Source organism: Antedon mediterranea, chromosome 2, assembly GCF_964355755.1.
Source record: "Antedon mediterranea chromosome 2, ecAntMedi1.1, whole genome shotgun sequence".
Taxonomy (NCBI): domain Eukaryota; kingdom Metazoa; phylum Echinodermata; class Crinoidea; order Comatulida; family Antedonidae; genus Antedon; species Antedon mediterranea.
The window spans coordinates 7,844,309-7,859,444 of record NC_092671.1 but is presented as its reverse complement, the minus strand read 5'-3'; the positions used below and the strand labels follow the sequence as shown (position 1 = coordinate 7,859,444).

The 15,136-nt window shown below is 30.9% G+C and overlaps 1 protein-coding gene across 1 annotated transcript; it reads left to right on the top strand.

Moving 5' to 3' along the window:
* The first annotated feature begins 454 nt into the window (after window positions 1-454).
* Window positions 455-13,898, top strand: LOC140040261 (uncharacterized). Its single transcript, XM_072086055.1, has 2 exons — window positions 455-1,001; window positions 10,815-13,898. Exons 1-2 carry the CDS (start codon window positions 527-529, stop codon window positions 11,123-11,125), a joined length of 786 nt encoding a protein of 261 aa, XP_071942156.1. The 5' UTR covers window positions 455-526; the 3' UTR covers window positions 11,126-13,898.
* The last annotated feature ends 1,238 nt before the right edge of the window (window positions 13,899-15,136 follow it).

The following is a 15,136-nucleotide window of genomic DNA, read 5'->3' as shown; positions in this document are numbered from 1 at the left end:
AAAATTCAACATGATGAGTGGTAAAAACTAAAAGAATTTAAAGGCAAACGCTGTAAAATTTGCACAACATAGACGCCGCAAAAAGTTATCACTACTGCACTACTAATAAAGGTGACTGATAGCATACAGGCACCCATCCAGTGTCCACTTCAAAGGAAACCGACAGTTGACCAATCAAATTACTTCTTCTTCTTTTCAACTTCCACTCAATAGCTTTAAGGTTTTTCAGTTTACTTCAGAATAGCTTATGGCGTTGTATTGTACACATTTAAACTCAAACGCGTAAGTGACCCATTGCAAGGAAGGAGTTTCAATACAAGTCACGTGTTACTTCAATAGATAGTACAATCCTCTAAGTTATTAGCATACCGCACACTTCACGGATGATTGCTCAAACAAGTGTATAAAGGATAGACCACAGAATAGAATAGGGTCTAGTATATTGCAGGCATAAAACCTGGACATTGTATCGTTTTGAATTAAACAGATAACAATTTTAAGTAGCGACAGTAAACAGATAACGATCATGCAAGTGGGGGTGCAACAAAGTTGGATGTCGCGAACGAATACTATGGAGAGTTGCGCAGCAGAGATACGTGAGCTCTCATCGTCTGGCTCAAGCATGAACAGTTTATATAGTGCAAGATCTCGAAATCCGGCCACGAATTCGCTTGTATCGCCGTCATCGGCGGGCGAACAACACGGTGCGTTTCCGTACGCTGCGTATTCATGTTACGGCGCATCGGAGCCTCCGAATCTTAATCACAGCGACAGCGAGATCATGGCATGTAGCGTAGGCAACGCATGGGGATCACCCTCCGAAAGAAGTCACACACGAACCCAGTACCATAACGGAGCTTTCAGTAACGCCGCATTTTTAGCATCAACAGGGCAATCAGCAGCCCATGCTGCCCAGCAACAGTGCCAATATCTGACAGGACAGGGCTACTCAGCCGGTTACAGTTTACATCACAACCCAAGTTATCCGTTCGATTTTACAGGTAAGAATCAACTTAATTCTATTTTAACGAGTAGTAATAAATTGAATCGGATATTATCTATTAGAACAGAACACACTTTAAAATATTTCTGTTGTAAAACTTAGTTAAAAGATCATTACTTATTACTATACATAATGTTTTTATTACCTTTACAATGAAATAAATATAGGTCTACTATAGTACTAAAACGTATTAACGACTTAACAACTCGAGTCATGTAACTTATATGATAGGTCATAAACCAGTAGTTTTGTTACTATCTATTAATTGATAATAATTAATACAAGCGGATTAGTTTGTCATTTAATGTTCATACTTAATATTTTACGATGAATATATATATTTTTTCTGAAGTTTATATTTGTCTTGAATCTTTCTCGACGAACATTAAAAATGTTGTAATAAGAAGAATATGTCAAGGTAGTTAGATATTTAACAGAATTAGCTTCTTGTTAATTCATTGAAGTTTAAACATGGAGTACTGTAGATTATCTTACACCGTTGTGTTTACAGTATAAAGAAAATGTAAATTAAATTGACAATTCATTTTTAGCGCGTTCATTTTGTCCTTGAATGCTATTGTGTATACTCTACTGACACTACCGGTATCTTCTGATTCTAATGCAACACAAGCATATCTTATTTGTTATAAGTATAGCTTGGTCTACTAACTTTAGCGATTATAATCATACATAGGCTTACACTTATTTTAAACTTGTATGTTTATTTTGATGCTTCCTAACAGTCGTAGCAAAATCCATTGTTGAAGAAACGGAAATAATTGAACCAGTTGGTTTAGAATATTATTGCAACCCATGTTTACAGTAGAGTAAGCATGTATGCCTACATTCTTCATTTGATAAATATTATACATTCACTAATGTATAATATAATAATTTCAATACTTCAACATTCAAAATCAAACAGCAGAGCAACTTAAATATTGTTTTAGGCTTATATGGTTTACAAAGCTGTTCACACTAGTGAACTACAAAACATTAATGACACAGTTTTGTTGTTACTGTTTTTTTACACATGGTCGTAGTATCGTGACAAAATAACATTGTTAACTACAATGAAATATTATGTTAAATATAATGAAAAAAGAAACAATAAATTATAATTATTTGTCTTATTATTAACAGTTATTTTTTTTAAATTAAAAGTAATACCGTTAGGATAATAAACAAATTATTTAAATTTAATTATTTGTTTTATTAATAACTGTTAATTGTTTAAATTAAAAGTAATACTGTTAGGATAATTTTTAAAATAACATTAACAATCACTAAAACATTTTAATTATTTGTTTAGTTAATATCACTCCTAGAGGGGTATAATTATTAAAAGTAATATTATTATATAAGTATAGTAGCAATGATATAATAATAGCAAAGTTAGTGTACATAGTTATTAGTATTATTCTGAATTAGTAACAGCAAAAAAGTTTGTTTTGGTCGCTAGATAGCTACAATACTGTGATTGATTCCAGTTTAGTAACACGTCGATTGAGGGAGTTTGATCTTTTATATTCTACAGCTAATCATAAGGTATTAAGCGTCTCAGTTAGTCTTGTAATATTTCATTTTCTGTGACGTGCTTTCCGCCTAACAGAGCTTTGTCAAACCGACTGATTTTCTCAAAGCTTCTTATTTTGACTGTAAATCGAATTCTGTCACTTTGGCTAACTCAAAAAAAATGTCAATTGAAACGTCAGACTGATTGATTTTTTTCAACAAATTATTAATGATTTGGAGTACTTTCCTCATAGAGGTGTATTTTGCCTTCTGTAAAATGTGAACCTTTGTTTTTTGTAACATTCCATAGCTAAAATGGTACAATCATTTATGACTCGTTGAGAGAAGATAATATTTTCTACACTGACAAAAATATATAAAATATAACTTGTATGAAGTTGAATAGTAATTTATCATTTGTGCGTGTTTCTCGCGAACCTGTGTTAATTGAATCATAATTTTTAAATTAATATAGTTCAGACATCATTTAAATATTCCTAAATAGTACATTGAGAAATATCTGGGAGAGTGAAATATCCAGTTTGATTTCTCAAACCTTTGCTTAAATATACCATTAAACCAGCCTCCATGTTCAAATTCGAATGGAAAAGTCTCAATATTCATATATTACAATAATTATAATAATTTTATTTGATAATAGCATGTTATGGAACATTTGAAATTTAAAAAAAATGTTTAATTGAATACAACGTCCATTTTAACTTTCACTTTACTCTGTAATAGCTTCGTACACTACACACACTGCTGTTATTGATTTAATCCTATACCCGCAATCAAGGAAAGTGTCCTGGAGGAAAAATCAGCTATTGTTAACTAGAACAATTTATATAAAACTAAGTAAGATACCTTTCCCGTGACGGTTTTCAAATTTACTGTAGTTTAAAACTTTCCTATTTCGATCATTTTGGACCCAATGTAACCCAACAGTTTGTATAAGGAATAATGTACAAACACATTTTATATAATTATACAAATTTCCAAATTAGACTGCTGCTATTGGTGATTTCTATATCAAAAATAGATTAATACAATATGTCACTTTTAATAATTTGTTTAGTTAGGCCTATAGTTTGTAAGTCGGAAAGTATGAATAAACTGCCAATCGTAGAATGTTTATACAGTTTATCTAACGAATATATTATAAATCATGAATATCACTATTTATTAATATATGAATCTAAAGGCACATTACTGAAATATGAAAATTCAGTACTGTGGGTATATCAGTGGTGGATCCTAACGGAGATTGATTTTTTAATCTAAATCAAAACGATAAAGAAAACAGCCTGAACAAAATTTCAGAGCTTTCTGGTAACACTAACCCTTCCTCATATCAGTGCAAATTTATTATTTTACTTTATTATGACAGTAAAGTGACCATACAAATATCTTATATCTTTAATATAATATTATCATGCAGTCATAATCATTCCAAAACAGAAAAATATATATTACATATTATTAATTACATTTCGCTTTGTTTTGTTTCATGATTTAAATAATTGATAAAAATACGATCTAACCAAAAATGCGGAAAGGAAAAATGTATGTCTTGATGTATGCATAAATATTATACAGTATATAAATCGTATATAAAATATTATATAAGTAACCCCTCACCTACAAACATTAACATGGCTTCCATGCCCTCCTCCTGGGACCTCAATCGAAATAAAAATTGTGTTCGAAGGCCGTGTGAAAATATTTGACTGGTACAAGAGCAAATACAATAATATATACATCTGATTCCAGATGTTTGTTTTTTGTATACCATTCTTTGTCATGAGAAAATCGCACCAGGTTAGAATAATTGTAGGCCCTATAATTACTGGAGACCGAATGAAATAATTTATAGTTTGTACTAGATTGAAATTGTAATCAAAGAAAATTGCAACAAGCCTCTTACAATATTAGTTGCATAACAATTTTAAAAAACTGATTATAATAATATATATAGTGCATAGGTATATATAGTTTGTAAAAATATTCTGTCAAGAGACTAAAACCTCATCGTTATCATGTTATCTTACAACGGTTGCTTAATGATCAATTATTTTCTTCTAAATTATAAAATGATTAAATAATCTTTTAATTGAGTATTCTGACATTTTTAAAACGGTAAATTACAGCTACAACTTAACTCTTTGTTGTATTCCAATTTTGCTAATCAAATAAGGTAGACTATTCTTAATTGAAAAAAAAATATAAAGTAATTGTGAAATATGAAAGTTAAAAATAATTGAAAACTCTTTCAGATCATGCAACTTATCGGGGTAGGGGAGAAGAAATCTAGTGTAATTATGTACAATAATGAATTGCCCATCAAAGCGCTTAATCCGCGCAGGATTATGTTTTAGTTCTAACCGAAGGAGGTAGCATTCTATTGGCGCCGTTTTGATACAGTTCTTTTAACAAATGGGCGTAGATATCATGTTGGAAATTGTGAATTTGAACTTTATTGAAAACTAGGGTTCTTGGTAAGTTTTGTCAGCTATGAGAGTAAAGTAAGATTAACTACGTTATATAGGCGAACCGGTTGTATGCGGCTTAAGAACCTTGTGGTTATTTCTTGTCCAGTCCGACACCAAGAGGAAATTTACATAGTACAAGTAGATAATCAAAAGACATTGAGTATATCACATATAGTTTCCGCTGTTTTTCATATTAGTCTTTCCAAGTATTTAGGCCTAGCTGTACTTTTTATTTCTTAGTAATAGTGGATTATTAGACACATGCAGTATAATATTCACCTTATTTTATGTTTTACTATTGCCAATATGGTATTACTAATATAATAATTAATAACGTTAAAGCAAATTTAAATATTTCTTTTAAAACAAAATCTACCCATTTTATTCATCTTTTTCCTCATATTTTTTTTAGTTTTTTAATTCAGGTTTATGATTTCTCCTAAGCTAAAAATTTGTCAATATCAGGGCCGAATCTCCATATCTACATCTCCAACAAAGAGTGAAATCAAACAAAAACAATACGGCTTTTATACATCGAAACTTTATTATCTTTAAATAAACTATTAATAATTATCAAAAATATTTTCTAATTAGGTGTATGATCGTTGCATCAAAACACCCACCTTTTTCTATTATCGTTTAACCGATTACTTTACACCATGTGCCTCGACTTCTCGGCTATGTAATCATCTCTGAATACATGATTGTAACATTAAAAATGACATACATAATGAATAGAATAATCCATCATATCTCCTATAATCATCCGTTAAACACTTGGAGAGGCGATGATTGAGCCTGCTGTTATAGCAATTTCATACTTTGTCTGTCGCTCTTAGATTTTCTCTGTAATTACTGTTGCTGAAAAGCTTAAGTCAGCTATCACACTGTCTACTTCTTTGCATTGAAACTGTCAATTATAATGATTTTATAAGAACATTTCTCTATTTCTAATTAGGATTAATTACAAGAACAATGTGTTAGAGAGCCGGTGGAAAATACCGTTATCAAAATTTCAATAGATGTATTATATTAAACCAATGTAGAGTGACCTATTCGCCTTGGCTACAATTATCCAGTTCATCAAATTCATTCCATGCATAATATATTTTCTACTATGAACATAATAACAATAATATAAGCTACATAACGTAATATACTAATTTTTAAATTTAAATACAAAAAAACATTCAATTGTGTTAAATCATCGTTGATTTTAGGAAAGGGATCGATGAGCTGCATGGGGTGAATCGTTACACGACACAACCTTAGCGATTACAAAGTGTGGTATACCAAGCATTATTGTTAAGCATAAACTCAACGAATCTCCGTTACAATTATTGTCCAACTTAATATGTTTTACATAATCTATCTTACGGTAAGCTATTGTGTATAAGTTATGTATAAGTCGCGGATTTATTTTTCTGAAGAATTTGGCATTTCGTTAATTCTAACGTAGGTTAATACTCATAATGCCGTATTATTTGATTTCTTGCTATCTTAGGTTACTGTCGTTCATCAACCAAATAGGTGGTTACCTAAAAACCAAAATTAATCCTTGGGTCACATTTGTTGGAAAATACATTGTATATTAAAGCTTTGGTACGTTTATCCATAACAACAAAGAAATAACAACCTATATAATATGAACTTGTTTTAGTTATATTATTTTTGCTGTAAACATTATTCTTTTGTAATGTCGAGAGCAGTCGGATGTATACGTATGTATGAGGTCGTGTACTTCATGTATTAGTTTGACCCTGCCGGCTACAGCTGCCGTTTTAGGCATGCGCAATATAAAGTTAGTGTGGTCTTTTGAACTTTGTACAAGTTTGGTGTCTATCCGGGTTAAAACTGTTAGCCTTCAATATAAAAAATGGGTTATTCATAGTGCAACATTTATAGGTGCAAGTAAAACTTTTAAAATGTATTTTCAGTTCAACAAAACCGCTTCTAATTAATTAATGTCCACTATAATCTGAGCGGCTTAACGTTTCCACGTATAATTTATATATATTATATATAAACCCAACAGATCCATAACACCAAATATACAGTATAGTATAATACTAATAATGTACTAATAATATGTACTTAATAATAAGTCCTATAATTTATGTTTATTTAGGAACAATACAATTAACTTGATATAGGCTATAATTCGTGTTGCAATGACATTGACAATTATTTTTTGGTTTTAATTCTTGGACCATTGCTTTAACAAATACATTGACGGATGGGCCGTCTAAACTTAGCAAGAGTTATTAACTAAACAATTATCATCGACGACAATTACAGTAATTGTTTCAACAACAGACAGATATGCTTCAAAGTTTTTTCTCACCTCGACACAGACCCTGCTATATCAATTTGTTAATGTGAAGTTAGTCCTATAATTGTTATCATGGAGTATTGGTTCGTCGCGTAGGTAATTGTTATAGAACTAACTCGACGATTATCTTTCTTGAAAACATTCCCTCAAATAACATTCTAACTCATTTAACACATTAAACTAGTAGGGTGGGATTACACAAAATGAGAATTGTCAATTTATCCTCGTGTTCAGGTTTCCGCATGGATGCGTGCGTGTGTGTCAGTTAAATCTTCAATTATTACTATTTAAAATGTGTCGAAGCTAAAGTCATTGGATTGAGCTGGTGTGATTTTTCCCGCAAAAAAGACGATTATTCATTTACGCTCGACTTCCGTCGCCATCATTTGTTTATTTTGGAGTATGTGATCAGAATGTACACCGTACTGATCTGCTAATTCATTCAAAAAGAAATAACAAATCAAATTTAATAATAATTTGTGATAACGTTAGCTCGATTACCGTACTCTATACTTATCTAGACATGGACCATGCTCGTAAAATATTGTTGAAATAAAAATAAATAAATAAAATAAATAAATAAATTTATCAAAATCAAGTCTATAGAAACAATATTTTCTGATCAATCAATTAAATTAAATTTGAGTTCGTACAAACATGAATAACAATGTAAAAATTAGTATTATCCTTTATGGTAAATTAAGTTATTTATACCTTAAATAACTGGCTAGATCATATAAGCCTAATCATTTATTTTTTTTCTTTACAATATTCTCATAAAAAAAATGTTTTTATCAAAAAAAAAATGGGTTAAGAACAATGTGATTACATTCTTTGTCATATAAATGGTAGAGATAATACTTTAAGGAATAGAGTTAGTTGGGGGAGGAGCTGTTCTTGTGCTGTTTGTTATTCCTTATAAAGCCATAATGTTTACGACCTGTTGTCAAAGAAACTTGACAATTGCAACGTAAGTCATTACGATTATACCCACTAATAACTGCTTGTCATTTCTCGCTTTATTGATCGAAGTTGAATTTCTCTTTTGAAAAAGTACTTTAGAAAAGAAGTATAAATTTGCCGCAGGGAAAGACCAATACACTTAGTTATAATAATACTATTGTTTGCACCACCGTTTTATACTATTATTGTTTTGTATTGTTGTTCAACAAAAAATATAATTGTTTGGTTGCGAAAATAAATTCCATATTAAAAAGCATTTATGAAAACAAAATTAACCTAATCTTTGTTAAACAATGTAATGCAATGTGTTTTCTTTGTTTCAGTAAGTCTTAAATAACAATTTCAATGTTTTAAGGTCCTGTGTTTGTGATATACTTTTTCTGTTTTTTACACGATATTTCACCAGTATCATTCCGTAATACAGTTTTAGTCACACGTTGTGCCATATAGGTTAAGTTAAGGGTTAGAAAATGTCTTTCCCCACCAGATATCGCCGGAAATCGGTAGGTGTTTCATGATTCCACTAGATTTGAACTAACCCATTTAAACCGATTCGATAGCATCAAACAATATATAAATAACTACAATATAATTTTGTTGTAGAATTGAATTGATCAGGAAAAGTTAGGCTTTGTGTGAACTCTTTTGAAAATTTACAAACGAGAACATGCATTTAGGATAGAAGAATTGGTACAATAAGTAGAGCAGATTATTGTTGGTACCGAACAATAATAGTTTTTGAGTACCGTGATCATGTATTTCAATCTTGATAATTCAATAATACTATGGTCTGATGATTGTATTATTTGTACTATATCCCAGAGAAACTTGAAATATCTGATCTTACCCTATATTATTACGAAAGTTATGACCGTTTAGGCCTAGACATTCAAATAGAAAGTCTTCATTCCCATTGATAAAATCATGTCAAAACGTACAAACATCCTCTCAATATATTATATGGAGATAAGTTGTTTGTATGGTATATATAACCATGGAGAAATTGACTTTTTTTAATTTGTTAATTCAATAATTATCGAATCATAATAAACGTAAACGTATTTCGCTAATACTGATATTGTTTATAACAGTTATACTGTTCCATATACTTCACCATAACTTGCAAAGTAATTCTTCATTTGTATTTTTGTATATTTGTCACTTATACCAGCCTGTTGGGCGATGTTGACGTTGTTGATATTCAGAATTGCAATAAATAAATAGGCCTAAAATACGTTTGTTAGGAAGATGCTCGTCCCTATGTCTCCTCCAGATTAAGTCCCATGCCTGGTATTTAACTTTTCGTCGTTATAGATATTTCCTCATAAGCGGTTCTTAACATATATACACCAAATAAGTATAATAGTAACTGGTGTTTACGTGCCGTATGATAAAAGAACGTACTACAAGTCATAAGGTCATTATTTTAAGTTCGTTCATTGAATTATGGACCAACCGATGCTTCTTGCCATGCTTTATGAGAACAAAACCCTTTTGTAATTGTTATCAGACAGAAATGAAAATTGTCTGCCGCTGTAGATTACTGGATCTCTCAAGAACAATACGTATAATGTCAGTTGTTTCAACCCACCGATGTTTCGATTCAAAAACATCTAGGAAACCATTTTTGTTTAAAGACCCATTTACATTATGGCGATAACGATCGACGATAAATAGATAAACATGCATTTTTCTTGGATAAAACGAAAGAAATTAGAACATTTTTCGTTCTATAACTATAGGATAATCATGTATGCTGTATTTGATAAAAATAATATTTTTGAAAATTCAATCAAATGACGTCATGATCAATAAAACCATAAAATCGTTGTATTGTAACGATATTATTGCTCTTACAATCATTACGTCATTTGATTGGACGTGTGAAAATATTATTTTCATTAAAGGCAGCATAGATGATAATCCTATAGTTCTAGGATGAAATTTTTTAGAATTCTTTTGTTTTAGGTATGGAAAATGCATATTTATCTTTTTATCGTCGATCGTTATCGCCCTAGTGTAAATTATACGTTATGATCTCGCAAAAGGGATTATAACGATAACAGTTTAAAAAAAGGCCTTTTTAAAATTTCTTCTTTAGTATTTTTAACATTATTATTTAATTGGAACATTTCCATTCATCGTTAGGCTTCTGTGATATAAATGGTATGTTTATTACAATGACTTTACTCGTTTACTCGTTAATTTTGAGGCATTCTGACGATGACATAAAGACACTTATCCGGCTTTTCTCTCCATCTGCCATTTGTCCCTCCAATCATGATCTATGTGATAAGTGATGTACCTATAGTGTCTGTTGTTTGTTCAGACCTGTCCTGTAGTGGGTATTTAGGATATTAGATATTTCAGATATATAACATATATCAGACTGATGTATTGTTCTCTATTATAGTCATACACACAAGAATAACTTTAGTGTTGTCAAATAATAAAAAATAATAATTACTATTACTAATAAACAAATATTACTATTTTGTATCATTTTTAGGTCCTACAGCCCCTCTGCTTTTCACAACAACACCAAGAAGGACAAAGCGTCGACCGTATTCTAAACAACAGATTTTCGAACTTGAACGTGAATTCCAATCGAACATGTACTTGACACGAGATAGGCGGGCAAAACTCTCACAGACATTAAACCTTACAGAAAGACAAATCAAAATTTGGTTCCAGAACAGGCGGATGAAAATGAAGAAAATGAATGAAAAAGAAAAGAGCGACAAACACAAGAAGTTGTCATCGACGTCCGAGCATCATCTTAGCCACCGAAGAGAACTGAGTGATGTTAACGCATGTTGATGGTGGAAGCATGTACAAACATCCATAATGGCAGGAAGTCACCCACCAATTTAATCCTCCCCAATCATACCAATGTATGGTGTACGTGTTACACTAAGAACATTAATTCGTTTAGAACTTGTAATGTGGTGAATGTATCACTGAGTTTCTACATGGTGTTGAGTAAGATATGCCACCCGATTCTCTGTATTGTATCTCTACATATGGGGTTATCTGTTCGGTATACGCAACTTCTGTAATGCAGTGCCTGTATGCTTAGACAAATATGTTAATGATTTTTAATTGATGAGGTTGAAGTGGGTTTGAGAAAATGTCGGACTTAACGATTGATAATAATTTTCCAGTAGTCCTATCGATCCTCAAGGTTTACAATATTGCTCTTGCATTTCTTGTTATGCACACACTCCTTTAACCAGTAAATTTTTTTTTTAACAAAACAGAAATCGTCAATTCCATACACGGTACACTGTGAATTATGTTTTTAAGTGAATGACAATCATTAAAAGCAACTCAACATTCAAAACCTTAATCAAGACAATATTAAAGTTAAATACTAAAAGAAAAGGTAGGCACACTCTAAATAAATATAATGATTAGAGAAAAGATAATTAATGTTTTTTTGATGTTTTATATGAAATAAAAGAATAATAATAATTCGCTCCACCATATATAATTGGTGGGGTTTTTGACGACGTGGCGGTACATTAAAAATCAATGGGCAATATTTAATGTGCAGTTTCATTTTAATGTGGGCGGTTTTTAACCACAAAACATGACTTGTTAAAATAATAATTCCATCTCATACTGTATTGGCTATTTGTTTGTTTAAACAACTACCTCTCATATTTCTTAGAACTTATCGCATTTTAATTTTAATGAGGGTATGTTAGATAGGCCGATGTAGCACCTTGAAACAATTCAGAGATAAAACATTATTTTGTAGTGTAAAATGAAAATAAGCTTTTTCTTAGAATACCGGTAACTGCGATATGGAACTCAAAATTAACGCAAGGCCTAAATAAAACATATTCCATTTTTAGTTAAAAAAAAACTTTCTATATGAGGATTAATTGATTTGGTATTACTGTCCGATTGCGCAGGCTCGCGCGTTTTTTTTTTTTTTTTGTCACGTCATTCAAGCGTCAGGTGGTATACGAAATGCCAACTGCTACTAGGTTATCGAGTCAATCGTCGGATGTCTTACGCGTGTCACAGTGCATACGATTAGCCTCTGCTATCAATTGCCTTATTATCATTTTCATTTTTCAAGATGAATCCTAATCCTACTTTATCCTAAATTAATCCAATTAATCCCCTATTTGCATAACCTTTATCGCTTGTCATGTTAGCGCTTACGGTACTAATACGACAAATACGAATCTAAACAATTATTAATATCCAAAAATGGCCGTCAATCACTCTAGTCTGGATTTCGAACGAATTAAGAAAATCCACAGTAGAAACCCGATATGTTTCGTTAATATTAAAAAGCATCGAACTTACCATTTGAAATTATTTTCTATTGATTAATACATTTTTGGGGCTTTATTTTCTACAAAATAAACTACTCGTAGTGAGTTTTAAAACCATCGACTCACTTATTCTGACACTTGATTTGATACATTTTGTTAACTTGACTGGGGTCTGTGTCTGCAAAAACTGAATTTAAACCAACAACTATTTGCATGGACTACTTTAATTGAATACCTATTAGTTATGCATTGCATAATTCACGGCCATAAATGACATTTCTGTTCAATTGAAGACTTTCTATTTTGTGCATTCAAAGCCGTTTTGATTAGCTGGCAGCACTGTTCGACCCAGCTTAAATTCCCGGGTTATTGATTTTTGATCCAAAGATGAGGTTATGGTTTATCCCCAACTGACATTGGTAATATTCAATGGCGATTTATATAGCAACATACGTTTTATAATTATATATAAGATAAATTAATCTCTGATTTTAAACTAATAAGCTAACCTCCAGTCTGCCAACACCATGCGAATCTCTTAAGAAGTAAATAGTGAATAGTTTTAAACATTACGATCTAGTTTTACAGAATCACGCAAAAGTCAAGTTGAAATCACGTAATCAATGTTTTAATTATCAGTCCGCAGAACCTCAAATGAGTAAGATTGAAATTTCAATCTGAGAGAATATATAGGGATTGACTTAATTACTGGTTTCCACTGCTGAAATGAAATATTATTATGTATTATCAATCTGTATATTAATTTTTATAGACTAAACCATTTTAAATCTAAACGAATTTTAACTTCCAAATTAAATTTGGAGAGAATCATTTCGGTTCATGTGGTGTCTGTATCTGGGTCAAGTCTTATCTTACAAAGGTAATATCAATCTCAAATAATAATGCATCTTTTTTGTCATTTCTGCAACAATTTCTGTACTCGTCATTTGTTGTCAGACATTTTTATATCACAGACAATCCTGATAGCATGCCAGGTATTATTAAAAAAAGAAAAACAAATCATAATAAAAGTTTACTGGTGATAAAAAATGAAATGTGGTACTAATTATTGAAGGAATCTTTCATTTTTATTATCGTATTAATTGTAAAAATGGCAGAAATGTCATATTTTCTGGAGCATTATTTCATTTCACCAGAATGTATAAAGATATCTAATTTATTTAAACTACATGTCATATTTCGTTTATATGTTTTATATCATAATATTTATTGTTATTTTTAATTATACTGTGAATGATGTACCTAAACTAGTATAATATAATATTCTCCCTTTTTAAAATTTCGACTTATGTGGAAATCTTATATATTTTCCAGTTTAATGTTGTACAGTTATATGTAAATAAATTTTCTAATCCAATCATGATGTTATATTTTGTGTTTGTCATTTTTACTGTCTTTGGATTGTTGAAGTCATACCACACTTTATTTTTCCGCTTTTCTACTAACTGTAAATTGTAACCTTGTTATTGTTGGCGTACCATAGGTTACCAAAGAAGTTACCAACCAAAAATAGATCCCGTATGTAACCATTGAAAGTTTAAATGTGTGTTCGTTACAAAAATATAATTTTGAAGGTCTTGGAAAGTGGGAACACAATGAAAGAAGATGATGATTGTGATGATGACAACGATTATTCCCCTGATGATAGGCTTGTTGTTGTTGTTGTTGATGTTGTTAATGAAATTGCTGAAGAGGATCAAAACAGAAGAGAGTCCCCACGCGTTCTGTATAATAATCGAATTTCAATCAAGTTATTAAACTGTGAATAGATAAACATTTTGTCATATAACTGTTATTATTTCCGGATTTTGTGCTGTGTCTCCAATTATGGAATTATTAATAATTAATAATTAGGCAATTTCTGTAATATCGTGTCATATATGATCAAATGTGACTAGGCAGGTTATGCTTATGACCTAGATACAGGCTTCACGTGTGATATATAATATGTGATACCATATTACATAACTTGGCTATGATACTGGACAAATTATATAGATCATTTATATTCTTTTATTCCTGTCCACCCAGGCAGCACTTGCCAGCTTTATACTATGACGTTATCCAAATTCCTTCACTTGCACTGATGAAGGGCTAGTGTTGCCCGAAAGCTCTGCTAACTTTTCTGGCTGTTTTACTTCTCGTTTTGATTTAGCTTTTCGCTTTTATTTTGTATCTCCATTGAGATCCAGCCACTGATACCCACAGCATTGTCATTATTTTCAGTAATTTGCCTTTGGATTCATTTATATATAGATACATGAATATTGAGAACCGGCCATCATTCAAAGTCGTTTCCTCTCCGTTTTATTTGCGTTTAATTAAAAAACAACAATGTATGGTGATATTGGAGGTTTTCTAATAAGACTTACGCCTATAATATATTTATTTTTATTACACAATAATAATGTTAGCAACATTTCTAGATATTCTATATTTAGCCATTTTGTTTAATTCTGCCATTATAGGCGTACATGAACTTTTCATAGTTTCATCAAAACTACTTCGGAAAAAAAAC

Bases quoted from the DNA above. Each gene is read 5' to 3' on its own strand.
- LOC140040261 (XM_072086055.1), top strand. From the start codon at position 527: ATGCAAGTGGGGGTGCAACAAAGTTGGATGTCGCGAACGAATACTATG. The intron at 1,002-10,814 runs GTAAGAATCAAC...TATCATTTTTAG, and splicing joins TTATCCGTTCGATTTTACAG to GTCCTACAGCCCCTCTGCTT.